Source organism: Eptatretus burgeri, chromosome 3, assembly GCF_056783735.1.
Source record: "Eptatretus burgeri isolate ZD-2024b chromosome 3, Ebu_testis_v1, whole genome shotgun sequence".
Lineage (NCBI taxonomy): Eukaryota > Metazoa > Chordata > Myxini > Myxiniformes > Myxinidae > Eptatretus > Eptatretus burgeri.
The window spans coordinates 6,489,753-6,515,059 of record NC_140963.1 but is presented as its reverse complement, the minus strand read 5'-3'; the positions used below and the strand labels follow the sequence as shown (position 1 = coordinate 6,515,059).

The 25,307-nt window shown below is 42.9% G+C and overlaps 1 protein-coding gene across 2 annotated transcripts in view; it reads left to right on the top strand.

The window, feature by feature from the left end:
* LOC147029342 (ADP-ribosylation factor-like protein 5B) overlaps positions 1 to 14,096 on the top strand; it is a 29,160-nt gene extending 15,064 nt beyond the window's left edge. Inside the window, exons 3-6 of one of the 2 annotated variants that reach the window (XM_085872334.1) lie at positions 392 to 539; positions 774 to 857; positions 8,235 to 8,389; positions 12,979 to 14,096. In XM_085872334.1, coding sequence (XP_085728460.1) covers positions 392 to 539; positions 774 to 857; positions 8,235 to 8,389; positions 12,979 to 13,027 — 436 coding nt within the window. In that variant the 3' untranslated portion in view covers positions 13,028 to 14,096. The remainder of the gene's footprint in view (positions 1 to 391; positions 540 to 773; positions 858 to 8,234; positions 8,390 to 12,978) is intronic. The other variant, XM_085872335.1, reaches the window with a different exon arrangement.
* The last annotated feature ends 11,211 nt before the right edge of the window (positions 14,097 to 25,307 follow it).

Sequence of the window (25,307 nt, the reverse complement as noted above, 5' to 3'; positions counted from 1 at the left end):
GTTTCAACTGTTTGATCCTCAATGGCGATCATAGTTTGCTTTGGGGTGTACCACATGAATCTCACGGATTCAGTTTCAGTGATTGACTTCAATAAAACAAGAGACAATATCTCAGTTACTTTGCTTTAACAATCAGCGAAGGTGAACAATGTTTCTTCAAAAATTCACACGGACGACATAACCTGCGAGAAGTTTAACAGAGTAATTTCCCTTAAATTATCAAGCGTGCCTAACATGTCATTTCACACAAACAAATGAAAGTTTAACCATCGTGGATTGTCACTGTCGTTTAGTGATGTGTAACTAGGATAAGATTTCAGGGAATGTTGATTTGCTTTGTCATCGCTCCGCCACCCTACTTACCATTTCCTCTTTGCCATCTTCCGTGCAGCTTGATGAGCGAGGTCGTCCACACGTCCCCCACCATCGGCAGCAATGTGGAGGAGATTGTTGTAAAAAGCACTCATTTTGTGATGTGGGACATTGGAGGACAAGAATCGTTGCGTTCTTCATGGAACACTTACTACACAAACACTGAGGTTCTGCCCTCACTTAATATGATGGAAAATAATGGCAACTGTGGCATCAGATGTTTTTAACGATTGAGATTTTAAGATTTGCCTTAACACGATGCATCTTGGCACCGAAGTAAAATAGAATCGTTGGCTTGATCACGTGCTCATGTCAACGTTTCGTGTGTTTTGAAGTTCCTTCTTTTTTCATTTGCTGGTGCATGCAATTATTTATTTATTTTTTCTTGTTCTGTTTCTCAGTTTGTCATTCTGGTGATTGACAGCACCGATCGGGAACGGCTGGCTATTACAAAGGAAGAGCTCTACCGAATGATGTCACATGAGGTTGGTTGGGGCACCTGTTATCCCGATACAAGAATGTTGCTGTTGTCAAAAGTTTCCTGGATCGCACCGTTGGGGCCAGTGTTTACCGAATCGGTCGTGCGTTCATCATACATGTCGTCGTCCTTTTACGTGCGCCATTCTTATCAACGTTGCCTCAAATATGCATGCCAACATGCTTCAACCGGAACATGTTTCAACCATTTTGGCAAACTAAGGAGCCAAAGTTACAACATGCCATTTTAAAATGAGACCCTTCAAAAGCCACTGTTTACAGTTGCCAAGTATTTGTCACATTTTCCCTTCTCTTTAACAACATTTGTGGTTTTGTTTTCTATATTTACCTGAAGCAGATGTTTTGCATGCTCTTGACCATAACAAATTGATATCAGTGAATAGAAACGTGGTGTGTGTGTGTGTGTGTGTGTGTGTGTGTGTGTGTGTGTGTGTGTGTGTGTGTGTGTGTGTGTGTGTGTGTGTTTGTGTTTTTAATGATGCGTTGCCAACATCTTGTGATGTACAGGTGAGCATGGTTTACGGGCTGCACACCTGGAGTGATAGCATCACAAAAGCCTTCTGATATTGATGTTAACCACTAACTACCCTGAACCACTCAGCAAACCTGGTCTTAGCAAATGTTGTTGAAATTAATTGTGTGTGTGTGTGTGTGTGTGTGTGTGTGTGTGTGTGTGTGTGTGTGTGTGTGTGTGTGTGTGTGTGTGTGTGTGTGTGTGTGTGTGTGTGTGTGTGTGTGTGTGTGTGTGTGTGTGTGTGTGTGTGTGTGTGTGTGTCAGACACGGTCTCCCTAAAAGGTGGCGCTAGGCTGCTGGAGAATAACTCAGGAGGTTGCGTTCCACACACCTGACAGGTTCCTCCTGGTGCAGTGTAGTTGTGTTTTATTAATTTTAGCTGTATGGAACTTTAAGAACACACATGCACTTTTTATGGGAAATTTGATGATGCTGGAGGACTATCCCACGGCTGTTCGGGGCTGAGCTGCTCCATGGGGTGGTGGGGGAGAATGGGAGTAGCCCTACCTTGCGCATACTGGCCCCTCTCCCTCCACCTCCGTTGATGTCGCTGTGACTTCCGGAAAATGGCCATCGTCCTTTGGGCCGCATTCATCCTCCACAGCGTTTTTATTTATTTTAAAATGAACGATTACCCCTGAAATTTAACAAACTTGTGAAAGTATGCCTGATTGCCTGATTTTTTTTTGATTTTTTAATTATTATTACTATTATTATTATTATTATTATTATTATTATTTTTAAACAGATTTGGTACTGAATTTTGCTCATTTTAGAATTCAAATTCTGGACTTGAGGACTCTAACCCCCCCACCCCTTTCCTGGGTTTAATCCCACTCCTATTCACCAATTTGGAGAGGGATTACAACCAGGGTCCAAATTTCACTCCTGACAGCCGATTTGTCGTGGATTCTGTCTCTCTAAATGGTGACGCTAGACTGCCAGAGATAAACCGCCAAGACGTCAATTAGAGGCAGTCGGCACACGAATGGTTCGTGTGGCGGTGTGGCAGCATTAATGATTTATCCGCATGGTGGTTTCACCGTGCACATATGGTTCTGAGGGGAATTTGATTGTGCTGGAGGATGATCCCATACCCGAAAATGCACAGCGACTTGCTTTAAAGGCGACAGGCTTAATAAATAATTGGAATGAGGGCACAATGATAGAACGTGAAAAACATTGATACAGCCAAGCCCGATCAGCATGCTGAACCAAACGGACACCGTTTCAACGTCCTATTCTTACGCTGGCAGATTCGGGCATGGACACAGGACGAGTACAAGAGTTGAGTGGTGTGGGCGTTTGTGGTGTTCCCTGTGGTGAATCGTCGGGAGGTGTTATGCAGACTGATCTTTCAGGCATGGCAGAGATGTGAATGGAGTTTTGCAACAGGCTCACCCTTCAGACCTCTTTTCACCGTGCAGACCCTTCTCCATCAGTCTGGCGTGTTTCGTCTCGTCTCTAAATACCTCAACCCTAGATTAAGCACTGAATCAACGACTCGCGATCTCACTCTTTATTGCTTGTTGAAGCATTTTTATGCCCCCGCTGACAGTCACCGGAGGCGTTGTCTTTTGGGGTCTTTTCACGATAATAAACAAACATTTAACTAATCCTGTGTATAACTGCACAAAAACAAACAAAATTGACATATAACAAAATTTTAAAAAGTTAAATGAAAAGTTGCAAATCATTTTGGACCGCTATATATATTGTCGTGTCCAGGTGGTTTAACCTACCCGGACGGACAGCCAAATAATTTCCCTTGGAGGCGAGCAGCCGAGATTCTCGGAGATTATGGTGCGCAAGGGAAGGAAGGGACGGCAAATGCACATAACGGACGGACGCACAGCACAAGGGGTTTATCTCAAAACCACGACAAATAGACAGACACAAGTAACTTAAATATATATGGGGTTTAATGAAAATGTATTAAACTACCATCACTCTCCACTCTGACGTCACGCCCATCAATCATCCACTCCGGGGGCGTGGTTTCGCCAGCCGTCACTCCTGGAGGCGGGGTTTTTGCCTGCGTGGAGGTGCAGCTCGATTGTTGTCGTTTTAAGGACGTGATCCCTTTTTATTGCCGGTCTTGAAATGCAAAAACATAGGAAAAGGTCACGGGGGCAATCACATATTGGGAGAACTTATCCTTAAACCCTCCCTAATTTAACACAGCACCACCACCCCCCTCCCCCCCATGTGGTAACACGGAACACTTAAGCTCACAATTTCCTGATTTGATGTACATCGAGATGTCTCCTCCACGTCCATGGATCAGCCTACGCTATACATCTTTCCGATGAAATTCCTCCATCTACCCCACAAACATAACAATATATATTGTTACGGGGCCGGTACGTCGGCCGCGAGCCGACCGCTCTGACGTAGCCGCAAGTCGAGTCGGCCCGACCGATTTCCCGGAATATAGATCGCCGCCCGGATAAGTCCGAGTCGACGGGTCCTTGTAAAAGAACCGAAATACGCCAATGGGCAGACCACGTGGGGTAGGGTTGATTGCCAATCTTCAATTTACCTAAATACCCACGTGATCCAACTACCGGGGTATTCCACCCTCGACGGAACTCGTACGGAACAAGCCGCTGAGGTGAGCCTGTCCCGTGCGCGATTCCGAGCGGCTTAATCGCCGAGAACCGTCGGTCCAAATGTCCCCCTTTTACAGCAAACCAACGGCTTTCGAACTACCAACACACAAAATGCTCAGTCAATGAAAGAATCGACGCGACGAGCTGAAAACATTTAACAATTGGGGTATTTATTAATAATAATGGGGAACTAGGGAAGCACATAAGAGCAGAACTATACCGACTATACGAAATGCAATGCAAACATTTACAGCACACAAAGCACTAAACAGTTTCCTACTTATTAGACGGGCCCACGGACACACGTACGCACACACACACCCAAGAAATGGTGGCTGAGGCCTTTAATAACGGGCTCCAGCTCGGAGGACAGGTGAGCTGAAACCCAGGACCTATCTCTAACCTCTCCACCTCGTGTGGTCTTCAAGTTGTTCGGACCCGGGCTCCAGCGAGAGCGAGCTGGACCCAATCGCCGTGAGCTGCGATCCTTCCCGAGCTCCATCGAATCCTCCCGCGCTTCTCAACACGTGCTGGTGAGACGAGGTGCCGATCCTTCCCGTCGATGCGCCGCTTCCCCGAGGAACCACCTCCAAGATGAGGCCGATGAGTCGCTCCAAGCCGGGAACCAAAATGGAGAACAAAGAGCTCCACGAACCAAGAAGAAGAAGAACCACCACCAGCAGCTCGAGCCGAGCAACCGGCTCAACTCTCTCCCAAACAAAGCAGCTCTCCAAAAAGTCTCCACTCGAGCCAAGCCGAGGCCGAAGCTCCCTGAGGCACCAACCCACTCGAACCAAGCAGGACCCAGAGGCCTGCTAAACAACCAAAGCAGAAAGCCTTCACAAAGCCTCCTCCCAAACCCAAGCCAAGCAGGACTCGACGGCCTGCTGAACAACCACTCAACCCGAACAAAGAAAGGATCTCCTCTTTATCCTTCTCTGCCCCCTCCCCCGTGCCCAGCGTGACTGATCCCCTCATGCTCCATCCCCCGCTCAACCACGGGTGGGAGGGAGGTGTTTACGTCCTGTGATTCAGGACGGGAGGGCTCTTCTTCCTCTTCGCAGAAGAGGGGGAGGGACGTCTCCATTGTTTCGTGAGCGCTCCCTAACTATTGAATTGAATAACAGCGCAACTAATCGATTTATAAACATTTAAACAATGGAAGGTGAGCTATCTAGGGAAGAAGCACTTATCGACATAGCTGACTAAAGGAACCTGAATGTTGTGTGCAATCGAATTCCCAAATTCATAACTGTATATATGTGTGTATATATATATATATATATATATATATATATGTATATATATGTATATATATATATATATACATATATATATATATATGTATATATATATATATATATATATATATATATATATATATATATATATATATATATATATATATATATATATATATATATATATATATATATGAGCCTGGTGTTGGCGCAGTGGTTAGGGCAGCAGCTTGGGATCCAAAAGGTCCTGAGTTCAAGCCCCGATGGGCCACTGAATTAATACACCAGGGGGTTGACTCAGCCTGTCATCCTTCCGAGGTTGGCGAAATGAGTACCAGTATACTGGGCCGGTGTATACCCCGGTTAAAATAGGTGTACCATATCCCTGTGTCGTAAGAGGCGACCAGGGTTGCGTCAGGAAGGGCATCCGGTGTAAAACATGTGCCAAATCACTATGCAGATCATATGGATGAGCCGCTGTGGCGACCCCTAACGGGAGCAGCCGAAAGAAGAAGAAGATATATATATATATATATATAATGTTGTTGCAGACCCGGGGTCAGGTGAGAAGACCACGAGGTCGGAAGTTACCTCAGGTTCCCACCAGACCCTCCGGAATTGCAGGCTGTCGCACACCGATAACTCTGTGACGCGGCGGGTCGCTTATCGACCATGAATGCCAATAACTCAACCACGTGACTTAGGGTACTCCGTCTCCTGAATACAGGTTACCCAATGGTCACGTGATCTAATTACTGGGGGACACGCCCTCAGTACGCCTCGTTCAAACCAGATCACCTCACCGGAACAGATGCAGCTAAGCGTAACTGCCAAGGATGTACCGGCTAGAAAACAGATTGTTGGGGGATAACGTCTCAGCTAAGCGAGGATACAGACCGTTAGGGCTGTCCTTATTTTATTTTTTTCGGAAATTTTAAGGGACTAACCCGAATTTAGGTTGATATTTATGAGAAAAAAATGAACCCGAAAAAAAAATATTTTCGGGGTTGCTACCATCCATCGAAATTTGAAAATAAAGAAAATTCATTTTAATTTTTTCTTTTTTTAAATATTGTGCCAAAATGACATTAACATGTAATGTGTGATGTTTTCTGGTGCATTATAATCTGAAATACTGCAGAAAAATATTGTTGAACTTGGCAAGATTTTTCCGATCCGTCTCAGTGAAACTTGAAAAGTCTAAAAAAATCAAGATTTTATGTATTTTTCGCGTTTTTCGAACTCCGCAGTTTGCAGACAGAGTCCTTGAACAGACGGGACACGAGCTACAGTTCACTTGTTCAAAGTTGATTTCTTACAGTCCAGGAATCGTTTTCAGTGATCAGTTACCACTTGTAATAGGTCCTGCTTTTGCTCCTCATCGTACGTAATAAGACTGTTGTACTCAGTCACCAGGGCTACACCATGCTCTGCACAGTCATTCACAACTTTCAGCTTGCTGACGATAGTATGGCTCTGTACGAAACTATCTTCAGTTTCCCATTGATCCGGGTCTTTGTGCAGAAAGTCAGAGTTCAAATGCAGGACATCAAAAAAAACTTCTGCTTCTCAGAGATGCGAAATCTTCCATTTTTCGGCGCATATCTTTCTGGTGAACAACAGCTCTTTTCGGTGCTTCATCATTGTCATCGTCTTGTTCTTTTAGAGTTTGAGATATTTTTATTTTTGTCTCAATTGACACATTTCAGTCAAATAGACATAATGGTATCAGTTCTACCGATAAATACCACAGCTGTCCCAGCAACTTTTTCACCGTTGCCTTAGATATATCAACGTTAACTTCGGAATATTTATCCATTCGCATTAACAACGTCAGGTCTGAATTCAGTATATATTCTGAAACGACAGAATAGTTATCATTAGTTCATGAAAGGCAATTTCGCTAAATGCCTGAATGACCGGATACCAGGCCTGAAATTGACGGCAGTCAGTCGGTCACTGACTGACGGACTCAGTGATTCAATGGAGTAATGAGCACACAATACAACAGATCTAAACAATAAATATCTCATACGTTCAACAAGCCGTGTCAGTACAAGAACAAAAGACATACTTTCATGTTGAAAATGGAAAATTTTCCCATTTTTGAGCCACGTTTCGGGACATATGTAACACTTTTTTGGGATCAAAAACATTTTTTTTCGTGTTATTCACGTTCGAACCAACCAGTAAGCATGCAAAAAATTTCATGAAAAATATCTCTGACATAAAAATGCACATTTTTTTTTTTACAATTTTTGACAGCTGGTAACAACCCCGAGACATTTTTTTCGGGTTAATATTTTTTTAATTTTTTTTTTCTCATGAATATCAACCTAAATTCGGGTTCGCCCCTTGAAATTTCCGAAAAAAAAATATGGGCAGACCTAACATTGCCTGCGAAACTCCAAGCCAACGCTTTATAGTCATGTTCGGAATCCAACCCAGACTAGACAGTCCAAAGTTAAGTCTTTGAACACTAGACTGTCGGACTGTCATGTACAAATGCAGCACAAGACTCGGTGATGTAATATGGTTAGCGTGTTCGCTCTGAGTGTGGAAGGTCTGCGGTTTGAACTCGATGCTGGCTGAGTTGCAGCAAAATTATTTGAAAATGGTACGTGCTGCTTCCTTGCTTGATGCATAGCATTTTACATGGATAGAGCATGGATAAACAGCCGTAGGTTCATTGGCAATCATTGCACAGGCTTGATAGGCCTTATGACTTCCTCCTTCATTGCAGGTCCTTGTAAGGGAACCCGTATAATTTATTGGCCTTTTTCATTTGTAAAGATGTATTTGTAAATATCCGAGCGTTAATTAAAAAAAAAAGAAGTAAAAACAGACGTTGATGGCTCTTCGTTTTATGTCACGTTATCGCTATCGAGTGTGTCACGTCAAACAATGCAAGTTTGCCACGTCATGTGTCCAGATCTTTGATTGCTCGGATCATTTTTTTTTAGCAATATTGAGTTTGCATCGGTGTGTGTTGTCAAGCAGGACTTGCGCAAGGTGTCCGTCTTGATATTTGCCAACAAGCAAGACATGAAGGGTTGCATGACTGCCGCTGAAATCTCACAGTACCTCAAACTTACCGGCATCAAGGACCATCCGTGGCACATCCAGGCCTGCTGTGCCCTATCTGGAGAGGGGTATCGTACTGTTTTTGGAGCATTCTCTCATGAGATGATAATCGTTGTCTTTTCAATGCAAGTTAATAGATTGATTTTGCTTTTGGTGTGAAATCTTGATGTTTCAAAGCGAAAAACCATGACATTTTGGAATTTTTTTTAAGTTTACCGGATCACTGCTTACTGCGTAACCTTCTGACAACAAAATTACCTGTTCAACTATGGAGACGATTATGTCAGTTCATTTAATTTTATTGTATTTATTTTTACATGGGTGAATCCTGCCGACGTAAATCGTTTTAAAGCAACGGTATGTGTTTATTAAACTTCATGGAAAAAACAAGCAAGATGCTATCATTTTGACATGATGAGGCATGGGTTGACAGGATGGCCTTGAGGTACGCATACTCACCTTTAAACCTTTTATCCTGGGTTTGAATCCCGACCAAGCTATAAGCTGTCATCGTGGTGTTTCACATTCAGGGTGATTCATAAATGTGTGTGTGCCGTCTTTTAGATTGATGCTAAACTGGGAGTCCCGTCTGCCGGCATTAGTCGGTGGACGTTAAAGATCCCGTGTGAACAGAAACATTAAGATTGTGATGGTAATATTTTGACTTTTCACATATTTTGTTAACCTTGCTGAAGGTTCACAGTCGTTATCAAATGTAGAAGCGAGGTGTAAAAATGAATTAAAATTTTGAAGTAAATCTCACTTTCCCAGAAGAAAATTTAAATTCCCGACTGATCTTGACCCTGGTATTTTCCTCTGTTTCACCATCGTGCAGTAGCTCCCAACCTTTTTGTTGCATAGATCCATTTTCGAACCTCAGTTTTGCAGGCCGCCATGTACGACCATCATATTGACACGCAACTTGTCAACGTTGATACTTGTCAGTCGCCACTACAACATGAGCAGAATTTCCACGAATGGTTGCTTCTGACGTGTGGCGAGTTGTAGCATGACAATTTTTTTTTTTTTTTGAAACACAGTTGAGGCTCATGGAAAAGCTAGAACACAGAAGTTAATGGAACAAAATGAACATTGTGTAAAATGGGGGAAACATACCGGTGAGCTACTTGGTGGAAGAATGGATGTGGGTAAGAATGAGTGAGGGGAGGGGGGACGACACATGGAGTGAACAAGCTGAATACAAGCTCAACTAGAACGGGCACTCATAGAGCGCATACCTTCGCCGCCACTACTTTTTTGTTCTTGGTATGAGTGTAGGGAACTGGTTTGATGCTGGTTTCATGCAAATCGAATAAGAATTGACTGAGTTATGCCGAAAACCGCATATTTTTCAAGGGCGTGACCCCCCCCCCCGACATTTTACCCCAACCGGTGACATGTGTTATGACGTCATTGTGTCACAAGATTGGGCATTAAATTCTGAACATTTTGGTGCTGGGTTCATGTAAAGCGGACAAGAATTTGACCGCGTTATGACAAAAACCGCATATTTTTCAAGGTCGTGACCCCCCCTGACCTTTGACCCCTAACCGGTAACAAGAGTATGGGCGTCATTGTGTCATATTGCATATCACAAGATGAGGCGTTGAATTCTGAACATTTTGGCGTTGGTTGCATGCAAATTGAATAAAAATTGACCGTGTTATCGTAAAAAGACGATTTTGACCTTTTCTTGACCTTGACCTTTGACCCGAACGATCCCAAAATCTAATCGAATGCTTCTTGGCTAATAACCAATCATCCCACCAAATTTCATGCAATTCGGTTTAATACTTTTTGAGTTATACGAATCACAAGATTACAAATAAATAAATAAATAAATAAATACACGCCGACCAAAACATAACCTTTCGCAGAATGCGAAGGCAATGATAGAAAGAAGAGGAAGGAGAAAACGGTATGAAATATAAATTGAACGAAAAATGAAAAAGATGGTGAGTGGGGTGGCGGGGGGGGGTTTCCAATAACGTGGAAAGGAAAGGGTGGGTGGGCTTGGGGAGGGTTAACGAGGGAATAGAGGAGTGTAAAAAAAATCCTGAGTATGGATATGAGAGATGACCTGAGGTGGTCGTGAGTCGCCGTCTTGAAGCCTTGGAGGGAAGAATGAGATTTAACCGCCTAAGGAAGTTGGTTCCATCCTGGTATTACACATGCAGGTGAGAGAAAAGAGGAACAAGTGAATGCAGATGATCAGTGAGCCTGGATTTTTGGAGTTTCACCAGAAGTATGTTACTGGCAGACCTTGTGCACCCTTTGGAAACCGTGGAAGGAAAAGATAATGGAAAGGGCAGTGAGTGTAAGACTCTGAAAGGAAGCAGTCGAAGACAGAGAGGCCACCGACCTGTCAGTGATGCTAGAGTAACAAGCCCAGAGACTAACCTTCCTTGTAGGAGATTCCAATTATTTTGAAGTTATCATGGCATCAGGATGTGAAAGGTGTGAGGCATGTGTGCCAGTCCAAAGGGGAGAGCTGTACGTCATCGGTTGATGAAAGTTCACATTTGATAAGGAAAGACTTTGCACGACCCAGATGGCGGCTGGCTTTGGAGGCCAACTTGGCTGTGGCTTGCCCAAGAACGATGACGACCGATGGTGAGGCATAAAAGTTTTAATGAATGAACTTCTTCCAGAGGTTTATTAAGAAGGTAGATGTGACAGTTCACCAGACCATCCTTTTGGAGAGATGGAGTGAGAATGTGAGATTTGTCATGGTTGAAAGATCTATTCCAATGCTGGACCGGCTCTTGGTTCGATGAAGGTCTGCAGAGTGTGAACATGCCTACCTGCCCGACAGATGAGTCATGCTTTTGCAGAAGGTCGAGTCGTCAGCAAAAAGATAAGAATGATTTTCCAGAAAATTGGAGTTCACTGATGAAGATTAGGATTAGCAGCAGGACTGAGCCCATGATAATTCCTTTGAGAGGAAGAGGGAGAGTAGATGAGAGAATCCAATTGACAATCACGAGATTGGAGGAAGTCGGGAAGCCATGAGAGGAGGTGGCCATGGATGCCCTAAGGGTGAGACTTTGTGGAGCAAGCAGTGTAGAAAACTGTGTGAAATGCAAGAAATATGTCGAGAAAGATGGCCCTGGTCTTACATCTGAGATTGAATGCCTCATACATTGTTGGGAGAGCAGAAGCAGCATGTCTAAGGTAGATTAGCTGGTTATGAATCCAACCTGTTGATCTAAGATGAGGCCATTGGAGAAAAGGTTAACTGCAATGATGGATTCCATGACTTTGCTTACAATTGGAAGGAAGCCAATGGGCCTGCAGTGAAGACGATCTATCTGTTTTTTTCTTCACCATGTCTGTATAATGAATGCAGAGTAATGTAGGCTGACTTACAGGTAGGGTGAACAGAGCAGAAAAGGGTATGTGCAAGATAGGCAGAGTAAGTTGGGTGCTGTAACGTCATCCAGGCTTGTCGCAGAATCAGTCGAGGGTTGCCAGAAACGTCTCCACGTTTTCAGTTGAGAAGATCCGGAGTCCGGGAGCAGTTTGGTGTGCACGGGTTGGGTAGGTACAGGGAGCGTGAGGTTGGCTACGTGAGATTTGTAAATGAACACAGAATCGAGGTATTCGGCTTTCTCCCGAGCAGAGTCGGCTGTGGTACCACTTGAAGTGATGGGAAGGATGGGGGGGGGGCATACCCCAGTGACTGACTTGACAAGACTCCACCGGGTCTTTGAGGAAGGAAACCATTTTCAAAGTTTTGCCTTGAGGTTGGCCAGATTTTTTTCTGGCTCTCTTAGGAGTGGGCACACACTCGTTTCCAGATTTGTGGAATAACCTCAGGTTACTTTAGGTCAGATTTTCTTTCCAAAAAAGAAGACGAGTAGTTTTAAGGCAAATACCATTCGGACAAATAAAGAAAAAGAATTTGGGGATTTTATCGACTGAAAGGGGACTTGTGTTTGCCACCATGGAAAATGAGGTCTGGCTGGAATTTTGAGTGTTCGCACTTCAACAAGGCAAACGTCTTTTGGTGAACAAACATACGCACCAATCTATTGTTTATCTTATCCATCAACATTGTTCTTCTTATCCATCAACATTCTGCTGTTTATTTAGCCGGTTTTTTATTTTTATTTTTTTGTAAAATCCAGATTTCTCTCATTCGTGACTCTTTTCTGTCATGAAATTGAGAGGCACCTCTTTTGATGTCGGGGAAGAATGGTAATTATTGTTAACTGTACCTCTGTCATGTGAGGGGGTTTCCTCGCATTCCTTGTTTGCTCACACGACCTGGGTTTTTGTGACTTAATGTTTCATGTTTTGTCCTGCATGTCATTCACCAGATCTTTTCCCGTGGTGAAGGTATTTTGTGTTTTTCGATGGCATTGTATGACCATCAATTGCAGTTATTTGTTTTTCCTAAAAGCAGTTTAATATACATGTTCATCATGATGTCATAACAAGACATTTTGTTGAAATTGATACACAATAAGATTTTGCAATTCAACTTGATGGCACTGTTTGTTTCTTGGTTTGTTTGTTTGTTTGTTTGTTTGTTTTTCTTCCAATCTGAGCATTGCATTTTATTCTGAAATTGTTCAATAGGAGACGGAAATCTCGTCTAAAGAAAAGAAAACGCATTCTATGTATGGAGATTTTCCTTGTGCTCTTTTTGCAGCTTGTATCAAGGCCTGGAGTGGATGACTTCAAAGTTGGGCGTGGGATAACATGGTGATCTCTCCGGATTTCCGTCAGCAAGACGGGGGGGATGGGGTGCAATTCTCTGTGACGGTGCTACATGGACCAGGAACATTTGATTGAAGTTCCAAAACGTTGGAGGACTCTCTTGAGCTGCTGTTACTGACTCTTGTGGGATGAACTACAGTGTTTCCTAACCAGACCTAATGTCACTCACTCATTATTAGTGTTCGGGCAAATCTTGTCAATTTTGTGGTCTCGACCAGAACTGTCAGCCAATACTGAAGCGTTGAGTCTCTGTACGTGTTGAGTACGTTGTGATGAGACTAACTCGAGGGATTTGCTGACGACGTGTGGCCACAACGTTCCAGTTTCCCCACACCTGGACTCGTTTTTTTGTTTGTTTTTTTTGCAAGAGCAAATCCAAGCAAGACTTTAGCTCCGAGTCTCGTGACTCATTCATGTGTATTATTAAGACTCGAAATCACCTTTTACATCTGCAGTGTGCAGGTATGAGATCCTGTGGTTTTACTGTTATTCCTTGACAGCTTGACAACTGTTGTGAGTAGAGCAGGCAACTTCATTTGGATGTCGTTTTGATCTCTTTGCATAATTTCCTGTCTTTTGACCCTTGAAGACCATCTGATAAAGGGGGGAGGGGTGGGGGGGGAAGAGGTAGGGGGATGTCATTGGGTGGTTTTAATAATAATTCAGGATGTATGGTATCCCATTGCTCAAATACATTGGTGGTAACTTATCGGGATTGAAGTGATGCAGCGTCTGTCTGACTTTTACTGAAAGTTACCAGATTTATTCTGTAAAGACAAAAATGCTGTATATAAACAATGTACAGTCTATGCTTGGCATTATTGCTTTGAAAAAGGCGGGAGATTATTTTCAAAGCTGGGTTCAGTATTACGTCAAAAATGAACAGTCTTTGCAATATTGCAACTCTCAGCAATGATATAACCATAACCTTTTGAAGCATTCTTGATTGCATGAATTTAATGACATATTGAACAATGTTTTTCCTTATTTTATTTTTTTCTTTCTTTTTTCTCCACCCAAGACACATGCATAATAAATCTGTTCAATCTCTTTTGTTTGTATTTATTGACAGGTTTATTTATACCAGGTTTATCAAACATATATATATATATATATATATATATATATATATATATATATATATATATATATATATATATATATATATATATATATATATATATATATATATATATATATATATATATATATATATATATATACAGGGTGTCCCAAAAAAAATGTACTCACATTTTGGCTCCTCATAACTCATTGAATTTTTCATTTATTTTCAGATAAAGTTGACCATAATAATGGCAGAAGTATGACTAGGTTTTTAAGAAAGAAAATTTATCATAAAGTGCTACTGGAAGCACGGAAACATCATGGAAGTGCAAAGACAATTTAGAAGACATTTTCACAAAGATCCACCAAAGCGATGCACCATTGCTCGCATCCGAGATAAGTTTGAAACAGATGGAACTGTGCATGACATCTATAAGGAGCGTTCAGGAAGACCACGGTCATCAACCACCCCCGCAAAGGAAAATCAATTGCTGGAAACCCTCCACCGCTCCCCACGGAAATCTGTACGACAAATGGCTCGTGAGACAGGAATCCCAAAATCAAGCGCCCATCTCATTTTAAAGCGAATTAATTGGAAAAGTTACATTCCAAAATTAATCCACGCTCTTAATGAAGACGATCCTGATCGGAGAGCTGAATTTTGTGAGTGGTACCTGGGCAAATGCGAAGATGATGCAGCATTTCCATCCAAAATTGTTTGGAGCGATGAGGCCAGCCTCGAGTTAAATGGCTCAATTAACCGACACAATTGCACGTACTGGGCTCCTGAAAATCCGCATGTCACTATGGAACACCATTTAAACTTACCAGGGGTTACTGTGTGGTGTGGCATATCAGCATTGGGCATCCTAGGGCCATTCTTTTTGACCAAACTGTCACTGGGGATGTTTACGTAAACTTGCTGCAGGAATCCGTCGGTCCACGTGTCGAAGAGATATTTGGTGACTAAGAGATTTACTTTCAGCAAGATGGAGCACCTCCCCACTAACACCGTGATGTAAGGGCCCATCTCGAAGCAACTTTTCCAAACAGATGGATTGGGCGAAGAGGTAGTGTTGAATTCCCTGTGCGTTCCCCAGACCTCACTCCAACGGACTTCTTTTTATGGGGATATCTCAAAGATAAGGTTTACGGCTCAAAACCAGCAACAGTCGATGAGCTGAAAGAATAAATTGAAAGACAATGTCTTGCAGCTCCAAATGAAATGATTCGTAACGCTGTTGAATCCATTGGTCCGCGTTATCGGCTGTGTTTGGAACGTGATGGTCGTCAGTTTGGACATTTGTAAACATGCATTTAACCATCAATCTTGTTTCGAAGTCAATAAACAACGCATTTATTATCATTTAAAGAGCGAGTACATTTTTTTTCGGACACCCTCTATATATAACATATCATGTTATATCTGCAAAAAGAATTGAATAAAAAATAAGAAGCATGTTCATTGTTCAATTGAATTGTGAAATTTGTGCCGATGAGGACTATCTACATATTTCATAGGCAGAATTGCATAATTATTTTTTCCCCGCCCTTTTTCTTTTTCTTTACAGTAATGAGGATCTTGTGACACTGTAACAGAACAGTAGAACTGACGGCGGGACAAATTGATGAACAGGAAGGGAGGAGGAAAAGCTGAAACGAGCAAGTGAGATGGTTTGGTTTGTAACGTTTTAATGGAGGCAATACAGATCGGAATTGGGGATGAGGAGATGGCGGTGCAGTGCTTGCTTGAAGTCCTGGAGGAGATAGTGAAACAGAAGAGCCTCTGAATGTGCTTCCACAGGCAAAGCAAGAGAAGCAAATAAAAGAGTTTAGGTGTGCAGTCAGCCTGGATTTTGGAAGCCTAAGCAGGAGTGAGTTAATGGAAGAATGCATGCATCCTCGAGGAAATCGGGGGGGATCAAAGGACAGAGAGAAGAAGGGAGAGCAATGTTGGAAAATAAAGCGGAGAAAACAGAGACACCACTGACCTGCCTGCAATGTGAGAGCAACAGAGACTGCACTTCCTTTCATCATGGGAGATTCCAATAAATTTGAGAGCGTGAAATTCCACAAATTCCAGGAGAGAGAGATCTGATCCTGGAGTGACACCACATAGTGGAGAGCAGTACTCCATTAAGCCATGTAGAGTAAATATCTCTGATTATACAAGGAAAGACTTGGAGTGACAGAGGACACCTCGTCTGCGGTTGGCTCTTTAAGCAGGCTTTGCTATGTGGTTGGCCCATTGGTGGTCATGGATGAGATTAATGCTTAGAGGTGCAAGAGATTGAACATCTTCGAGTGGAAGTCCAAGGAAATGTGAGGGTTTGTGTAACAATCCTTCCACAGCAATAGGGTGAGACTGAGAATTTTCAGGATTGAAGGATGCATTTTATTTTTTCAGACCAACATCGTATCATTTCCAGATCAACAGCGAGTGTTGTAGCTGTAATCGGCCAGCAGTGATGGGGGGGGGGGGGGGGGTATTGTTCAACACAATGTGGAGTCATCTGCAAAAAGTAACAGGATTTTCCAGACCATAGAAGAGGTCATTTTATGTCGACTGGTGAGTGGGTCTGTTGGACCAAATTTTCATTGGTATTCACAGCCTTGTTGCACAGCTGCCTGCTGTGCTGCTTGAGTATTAGCTTGCCTTTCACCAAGCCCAGATGTGCTCGGGGGCAGTGCAGGGATTATATGTTCGGTATTATTGTTATTATTATTATTATTATTGCCATAAGATGGTACTTTTCTTATTATGATTGTAAATATCATTAGTATGTATTAATATATTCTTTGTTACAATGTTATCATTGTTTTTGTTATCTCTTTTGTAATTAGAATGCCATACCGTGGTAGAAGGACATTTTATTCTGCTTTAAATCCCTTAACATGGCGTGTGTTTAAGACGCGGGAATTCTAACAGAGTTTTTTTTTTGTTTTTTTTTTTTGGTAGTTGGCGGAATCGATTCAGGAGGTCATGACGATTATTTTGTTGTATCGCATTCCACATCAGAGCGCTGTCGCATAACTCCACAACAAACATGTCTCTCTCTCGCTCTCTTGCTCTCTCGCTCTCTCTCACACACACACCTCATCCATTTATAGTGGGGTCTTTGGGGGCTTTTGGATCTTTTGGATCCTCAGGGTCTTTTTTTTGATGTCCTCGGGGTATTTTGGGTCTTTGGGGTCATCTGGGTCTTGGGGTTATTTTGGGTTCCTGGGGACTTTTGGGTGTTTTGTGTCCTCAGGGACTTTTGAGTCATTTGGGGTCTTGAGGGTCTTCATAGTTTGAAGGGGTCTCAGCAGCCTAAAGGGTCAAAAGTTACATTCCAATAGTGCGTAATTAATGAATCGACGACGTAATTGATCGAGAAAAAGTTTGCCACACACAAACACACACTCAAGTGATCGATTTATAGAAGATGAGAAACAATACTGGGACGAAAACACTGCCTTTGGGAACTGTAGCTTGTCCTGGGAGAGAGGAGGACTGGCTTCCATTGATGTTAACGCATTGATTGCCTCATTGGAGGAAGTCAGGAATTAAAGCGGCATTGTATGCCACAATAAAGCAAAGCAGAATGCCTAATATATATATATATATATATATATATATATATATATATATATATATATATATATATATATATATATATATATATATATATATATATATATATATATATATATATATACATACATACATATATTGTTACGGTTCTAGGAACCGTATGCATACAAACATACAGTTGTCCCAAATTTAGTTATGCCTTTAAGTATATGTGCAGATAGAACCCTTCCTGGTGTGTAGTGGGAAGACAGTGGGGGTGTGTTGTGATGGTTTTTAGTTAGATTAATAAATCTTTATATCCCCTCCATCATGATCCACTGTCCACCTGCGTCTCCAGAGCCTCATTGTTCCAAGGCAGAATCTTCACGTCCACAGTTCCTTTTCGGCTTCCCCAAACGTTCCAATTCAATCTTGGCTGTACCACCGTCCACCTTCCTCAAACGTTCCAATTCAATCGTGGTTGTACCACTGTCCACCTTCCTCAAACACGCGTGGAGTGGACGGTCTCTCCCGGCCTGGCCGAAATCCGCCCAGAAAGGGCGGACCCCATGAAGGCCCTGTCCAATCAGGGCGAACGGTGATGTCAGCTTTGCCAAGGCCCCTCCCCGACCTTGGGGATCTATAAATTATGACACCATCCTCAGGGTGGAGTGAGAGAGTCGGAGAGTTCGTTGTTGAGTGAGAGAGTTCGGTGGGTTCGTTGGCTGGTTGCAAAGAAAGAAGGAAGGTCGTTGGTTGAGTTGGTCCCTTGGTTGTTGGTTGAAGAAGGAAGCTCGTGATCACGGAGGGCCTGCCCACGTCTCGCCTCTGCGGCCCGTCTGTTGTGCTGGTCCGAGTACACCCGACCTTGACTGGATCTCTCATTGGTTCCTGTCTGCTGCCCCGTTCTACCTTGGACTCCGCGCTCTTCACCCGGGCTCCTTTGCAGACACGGTCTCCACACGTGCGGCTGTGGGCCAAACTGCACGACCTCTGTCGGGTGCCGCACCACAGAGCGTCCCGTCTCTCGGAACGTTCAGGTACCTAAAGAACTGCGACCTCAGCTCCCTCCCTCCGTGGCTGCAAAAGTCCATTGCCATTCCACTGGGTTTATTTTGTCTGAGTGTGTGGCACCTGTCTTATAAGTAGCATTGTATAAGTTATTTGATCATTGTAAATCTTCCCTGTATTATTCTTGCGACAAGTCTGCTCTGTGTGCTCTTTTGTAAGTTGCTGTAAAATTGTCGCACTGCATCTCTCTTCTGTCCCCTGCATAACACACCAATAAACCTGTTCCTGTACCACATGAATTTCCTCGCTTAGTGTAAATAAATCATTGTGGAAATGTTCCCAGTTTGTTTTTGTCTTTTCCTTCATTGGTAAAGCATGGTTCAGATCTGAGTTTAGCTGGGTCTTTATCCCCGATAATCTGTTCATTCTCGCTGGTACGTCCTTGGCGGTTCCGCTCGGCTGCATCCGATCCGGAGTTGGTAGTTGGTACTCTACCGCAGTTGGTAGAGTGATCCGGTTCGGGCAAGGCGTACTGAGGGCGTGGTTCCCTGGTAGTCGAAACCGCGTGGGTAATTAGGTAACTTGGTTATAGACAAGAAGACACTATGCTACGCTGTTGAGGTATTGGCGTCCACGGTCGGTTAGGCGACCCGCCGCATCACGGAATTATCCGTGAGCGACGGCCTTCAATTCCGGGAGTCTGGTGGGAGACGACGTAACTTCCCCCACCTCGTGGTCGTTCTCGCCACCGGACCCCAGCCCGCAACAATATATATATATATATATATATATATATATATATATATATATATATATATATATATATATATATATATATATATATTACACACATGACCAGAGAGATGGTCCTCACCTCTTGTTTGAGATTGAGGAACAAAAGCTTGTCTCGAGTTGACAGGCCAGGATGGAATCCAAACTGGTGGTCAAAGATCAGCTTGTTTCAAAACAGGAAAGACTTGATATAAGAAGTCATAAGGAAAAGAGCAATCGGAGATTGCAGACCCTCGCCAGGACTTCTTATGAGTGGTGTATTTTTTTTTATAGGTTTGAGGGTAAATCTAATATGGCTGCCAAACCATGTATCCAATGAAGTTGAAATTTAAAACATTTATTCCCCATCTCCACTAGATCATAAATGTGAAGTTTCGCATCGAATGATTAAGCGGTTCCAGAGAAAACATTATTTAGTATTTTTCTTCAATCCAATATGGCTGCCAAACCATGTGACCTATTAATTATTCCTCAACACACTTGTACACACATGGCTTGGGGAACATTTGTGTGAAGTTTCCCCTCGATCTGTCCAGCCGTTCTGGAGAAAATTTTTGTAGGTTTTAGGGTAAATCCTATATGGTTGCCAAACCACATGACCAATGTCATATGTGTGAACTTTTTCTACCTCATGGGCAGGCAGTCATACGTGTAAAGTTTCGCCTCGATCTGTTCAGCCACTTCAGGGAAGAAGATTTTTGAAGGTTTTAAAAAAAAATTATTATTATAAACAATATGGCTGCCGAATCACGTGACCGATAACGTCTTGAAAATTTTTTTTCTATGGACCATCTTATCCCAAGATGACCCTCAAAAATTATCATTCTGATCGGATGTGGCGTTCTACATATGCAATTATGACGTCATAAAACAATCACTCATTCCCCATGGCGTGTACTTGTGTGCCAAGTTTCAATTTTTCCCTTGGTGCCGTTTCAGATACAGCGGTCCAAAGTTTTTCCGTTTTTCCAATATTCTGCCACACCACGTGACCTATGACGTCATGATTATCATTAAAACATTCTTACATGAGTAGTCGCACCAATGGTGAAAATTTCGTGTCAATCCGACAGAGCGGTTGCAGAGAAAAACACGAAAGTTCTGTGCGGACAAACAGACAGACAGACAGATAGATAAACAATCAAACGGTCCCAAATGCAATTCCCTCTCCTTGGGTGAGGGTAACAATAAATTCCATGACTGCTTTTAATTGGAAGCAAGCTCACTGGCATATACTTGGAAAGATCTGTTTTTGCACCCTTCTTGTGGACTGGAGTGATGTTTGCTGATTTTCATGCTGATCGGAGAATCCTTCCCCACAAAACCCAACCCCAACCCCACCTTTGTCTCAATGTGAAGTTTTGTCAATTTACACGCCCTTGTGTACCTACTATTTCACAGCTTTCTCGGTACTTGCCTTCTGCCGCTTGTAAGTGCTTTGTTATGGAATCATGAGCTCCGAACAGGAAGTTTTGATGAGCTTCTTTGCATTCCGATGATCTTGAACTCCTCGTGCTCCCGACACTCGAACACAGCAGGCCTGTCGACACGACTTGTTCCACTTATTTAATATTTCCCACAGCCTTGAGGACATCGATGCTGAGATGCTCTTTTTGTGAATGACATTACCGAAGAGTCGTGACGAGAAACTCTGAAAACTAATACCTTTCAATCGTCCTCACCATTTTTCCTTTCCTCAGGCAACTGGAATGTTGTGCCGTCCAGACATCTTTGATCAACATATTCAAGGTACGTTTGAACAAAGCCTGCAACGTACACCACCTGAAATTTGTGCCTTAATCATCCGAATAACGGACCCCTGGGTAGCTTGTACTTGTTGCTGCGTTTGAGCCTGGGGAGTAACTGCTGAAATCTGTGTCCGGATTCTTCCCGGCATCTTTGTTCCTTTCACACTTCTTTCTACTTTTTCACATTTCTCTTTTTTCATTCAAATTCTTGCTTTTTCTTTTGTTTTGTTTCTTTCTTTGCGTCTGTCTGTTTAGGGAGAAGTGAATTATTGCACAAATTTATCTGTCAAGCTCACTTGGCTGTGTCTGGATGGGTTTGAGGGTTGTGGAGCAGTTGTTGAAACCCGAATCCTATCCAGGTTCCTCCTGATGACTCCATCTTTGCTCTTTGCTTATCCAGGTACCTACTGATGATACTTATGCAGTATGTGCTCTTCCGTTTGATTGAGATCCGTTTGATCCGTCTTATTTGTGTGTTTGCTCAACTTGGCTGCACTCTTCAACCGTGACAAGGAATACATTGAAAACTTGTGGTTCTACTCGGGGTGCACACGGGAAGGTTTTTAATCGTTTTTAAAAGTCCAGGGCATTTAGGGTGATAAAGGACCTCAACTCTCTCCATGTAACTATTTATGACTTATTGCCATTCCCAGTGGAATCTTGAATATCTCATTCTATTCTGTCCATTTAAAAAATATATATATTTTTTGTTCCGTTTGGTCCAAAATGTTCCACTTGGCAGTGATGCTGGCTATTGTAAGTACTACGGATAAGAATAACCCTGGTAATCATAATCGTCAAATTACTCCATGTGACGGTCAACATTGTACAATGCACTGATTCAAAATACAAATTATCTCCCAAAAATATCAACTTTCATTAAATTATTCACAAACTGTGCTTCAATCACAAAAAAATAAACTGAACCCACTTGAGTAGTCGTTCAAATGCTCATAAGCTCACACAAGGCGTGCACGTATTATATGTTTCCGCGTGTTTGATGACTTATCTAAGATAAAACTCTGCATTGAGAGTAGTGGGAATATGTTGGTTCTAGGTCACTACCCTCTTCTGCATATCCACAACCTCATTTGTTTGGTTTCCCCTTGATAATACGCCACTAACGGGTCATTTTACATCATTTATCATTGTCGCTGATTTTACATTTTGGACAATTCTCTCTCTGTCTCTCCCATTTTGTTATTTGAGACAATTTTATGTTTTCTCATTTTTTTATCCAGGTCAACATCATGTATATTCGGCTTAAACAAAATTACAAGTAAAAAAAAAAAGGTAACAAAACTGTAAGAACACATCTTAATCCTTCTTATCACAAAACATTTATCAAGAGGCAAAAGCAGCAGCTTTTACAAAACATTTTAAAATGCATTAAAAAGATGAGATATGAGAAAGAATGTCAAAAGAAACGAATTAAAAGAAAAATTAAAAAGTAACCAAGTATCTGATTTCAAAGAACTCAGAAGAGAGGATATTACTTAATTTTTTTTGAAAACAATCGATAATTTTTATTATAAAACAATAATCCTCTCAAGAAATACTGTCATAAAGTGTGACCTGTTGTAATCGTTTTTTTTTAAAGTTTTTTTTTTTTTTTTTTTTAACATTTCAGGACTGGTATCCTTGATCCACCGCCGCTGATATTAATTCAGCCTGGGAATTCTTCCACAGAATCTCTCTCTCTCTATCTCTATCTCTCTCTTTTGTACAGATTCATCCCATATAGTCTTGTAAAAACAGTAAGATACTGGTAGGATGCTTTTATAGGGCTCCGGGTGTGAAGGAAGAGGAGGAAGGAGAAGTACATGAAGAATTTAAAAGGGCATGTGGTGAGGGAAGAGGATTGATTATGGGGGATTTTAACTTGCCAGGGATGGATTGGGTTGAGGAACAGGGAAAGGGGAGAGAAGATGAGGATTTCCTAGTTTAAGTCCAGGATTGCTTTTTAACCCAGTTTGTGGATAAGCCCACGAGGGGGAGTGCAGTGTTCGACCTCCTTTTAAATAACGATCCCAATATGGTGGACCACCCGTCGCTTCACTGACAGGGATACTAAAGTGGGGAGAGAAGGGGTGAGAGAGTGGGAGGTGTAGGGGGAAGAGGCGAGGCGTGGGGAAGTGAGGGAAGGGAAGGCAAAGAGTGGTGAGAGGAAGGGAAGGCAGTCGTACAGTGGAGCATTAATTACGATTCATACTGTCTCATCAAAATGCTTCAACATAGAATAACAGTGAAGATGGAAACAAAATAATGTCTGAAATCCATTTTCTACCGGTCATACTATAAATACCACCCGGAAATGCCCAAAGACAAGCACCGCCCAGACATGCCCGGAGACAAACACCGCATGGACACGCCCGGAGACAACCACCGCCCCAACACGTCTGGAGACCAACGCCACCCCGACGCGTCCGGAGGCCAACGCCGCCCGACACGTGAGGAGGCCAACACCATCCAGACGTAACCACCATCAGGATATGTCCAGAGACAGAGAGGGGGAGAGAGTGGTGGGAGTACGGGACTGTACTGTACGGGGAGGGGTAGAGCAAGAATGGGACAAAGAAAGAGAGAGAGAGAGAGAGAGAGAGAGAGAGAGAGGAGAGAGAGAGGAGAGAGGAGAGAGAGAGGGGAGAGAGAGGGGAGAGAGAGGAGAGAGAGGCGAGAGAGAGAGAGGAGAGAGAGAGAGAGAGAGAGAGAGAGAGAGAGAGAGAGAGAGAGAGAGAGAGAGAGAGAGAGGAGAGAGAGAGGAGAGAGAGAGAGAGAGAGAGAGAGAAAGAGAGAGAGAGGAGAGAGAGAGGAGAGAGGAGAGAGAGAGGGGAGAGAGAGGGGAGAGAGAGGAGGGAGAGGCGAGAGAGAGAGAGGAGAGAGAGAGAGAGAGAGAGAGAGAGAGAGAGAGAGAGAGAGAGAGAGAGAGAGAGAGAGAGAGAGAGAGAGAGAGAGAGAGAGAGAGAGAGAGAGAGAGAGAGAGAGAGAGAGAGAGAGAGAGAGAGAGAGAGAGAGAGAGAGAGAGAGAGAGAGAGGAGAGAGAGAGAGAGAGAGAGAGAGAGAGAGAGAGAGGAGAGAGAGGAGAGAGAGGAGAGAGAGGAGAGAGAGGAGAGAGAGGAGTTAGCAAAGATAATATGTTATGCTCTATGAACAACACACACACAAACATTAGTGCTTGACCGATATCGGCAATTTTTCGGGAATCGGCAGGTTGGAGTCAGTATGATTACCAATATAGTACGTACTGTATAATCTATAGTCCCAGAAACCTTGAGTGGCTTTCACCGAAAAACAACGTATTTATATCAACGTTTCATGGATATAATGACAAACATTATTCTTTATAAACAGCTGCGTGTGACGGGTGGAAAAAAATTTGGCTCGGTCATTTAGAAATCACGTTAATATGGAAAACGGCTCAGAAGTCGGGTGTTATTTCACAACTACTCACTCAGGGTGACGGAACATGAACCACTCTCTCAGGATGACGGAGAACGAACCACTCTCTCAGGATGACGGAGAACGAACCACTCTCTCAGGATGACGGAGAACGAACCACTCTCTCAGGATGACGGAGCACAAACCACTCTCTCAGGATGATGGAGCATGACCCACTTGCTCAGGATGGCATCTTCCATTTTGTTCTCATGTTTTTTTTATGGGTGCATCTTCCATTTTGTACCAATGTTGGAGTGGTGATGATGGGTAGAGTGTGACCGGTGTGGACATTGCATGCATCTTCCATTTTGCGCCAGTTTTTGAGTGGTGAGGATGGGTAGCGTGTGAATGGTGTGGACATTGGGTGCATCTTAAATTTTGTACCAATGTCCCAGTGGTGAGGATGAGTGGAATGTGAGTGGTGTGAACATTGGGTCCATCTTGCATGTTTTACCAGTGTTTTGAGTAGTGAGGGTAAGTGGAATGTGAATGGTGTGGACATTGCCTGCATCTTGCATTTTGCACCAATGTTCGAGTGGTGAGAATGGGTAGAGTGTGAATGGAGTGAACATTGGGTCCATCTTCCATTTTGTATCAATGTTTGAGTGGTGAGGATGGGTAGAGTGTGTGTGGTATGGCCATTGGGTCCAT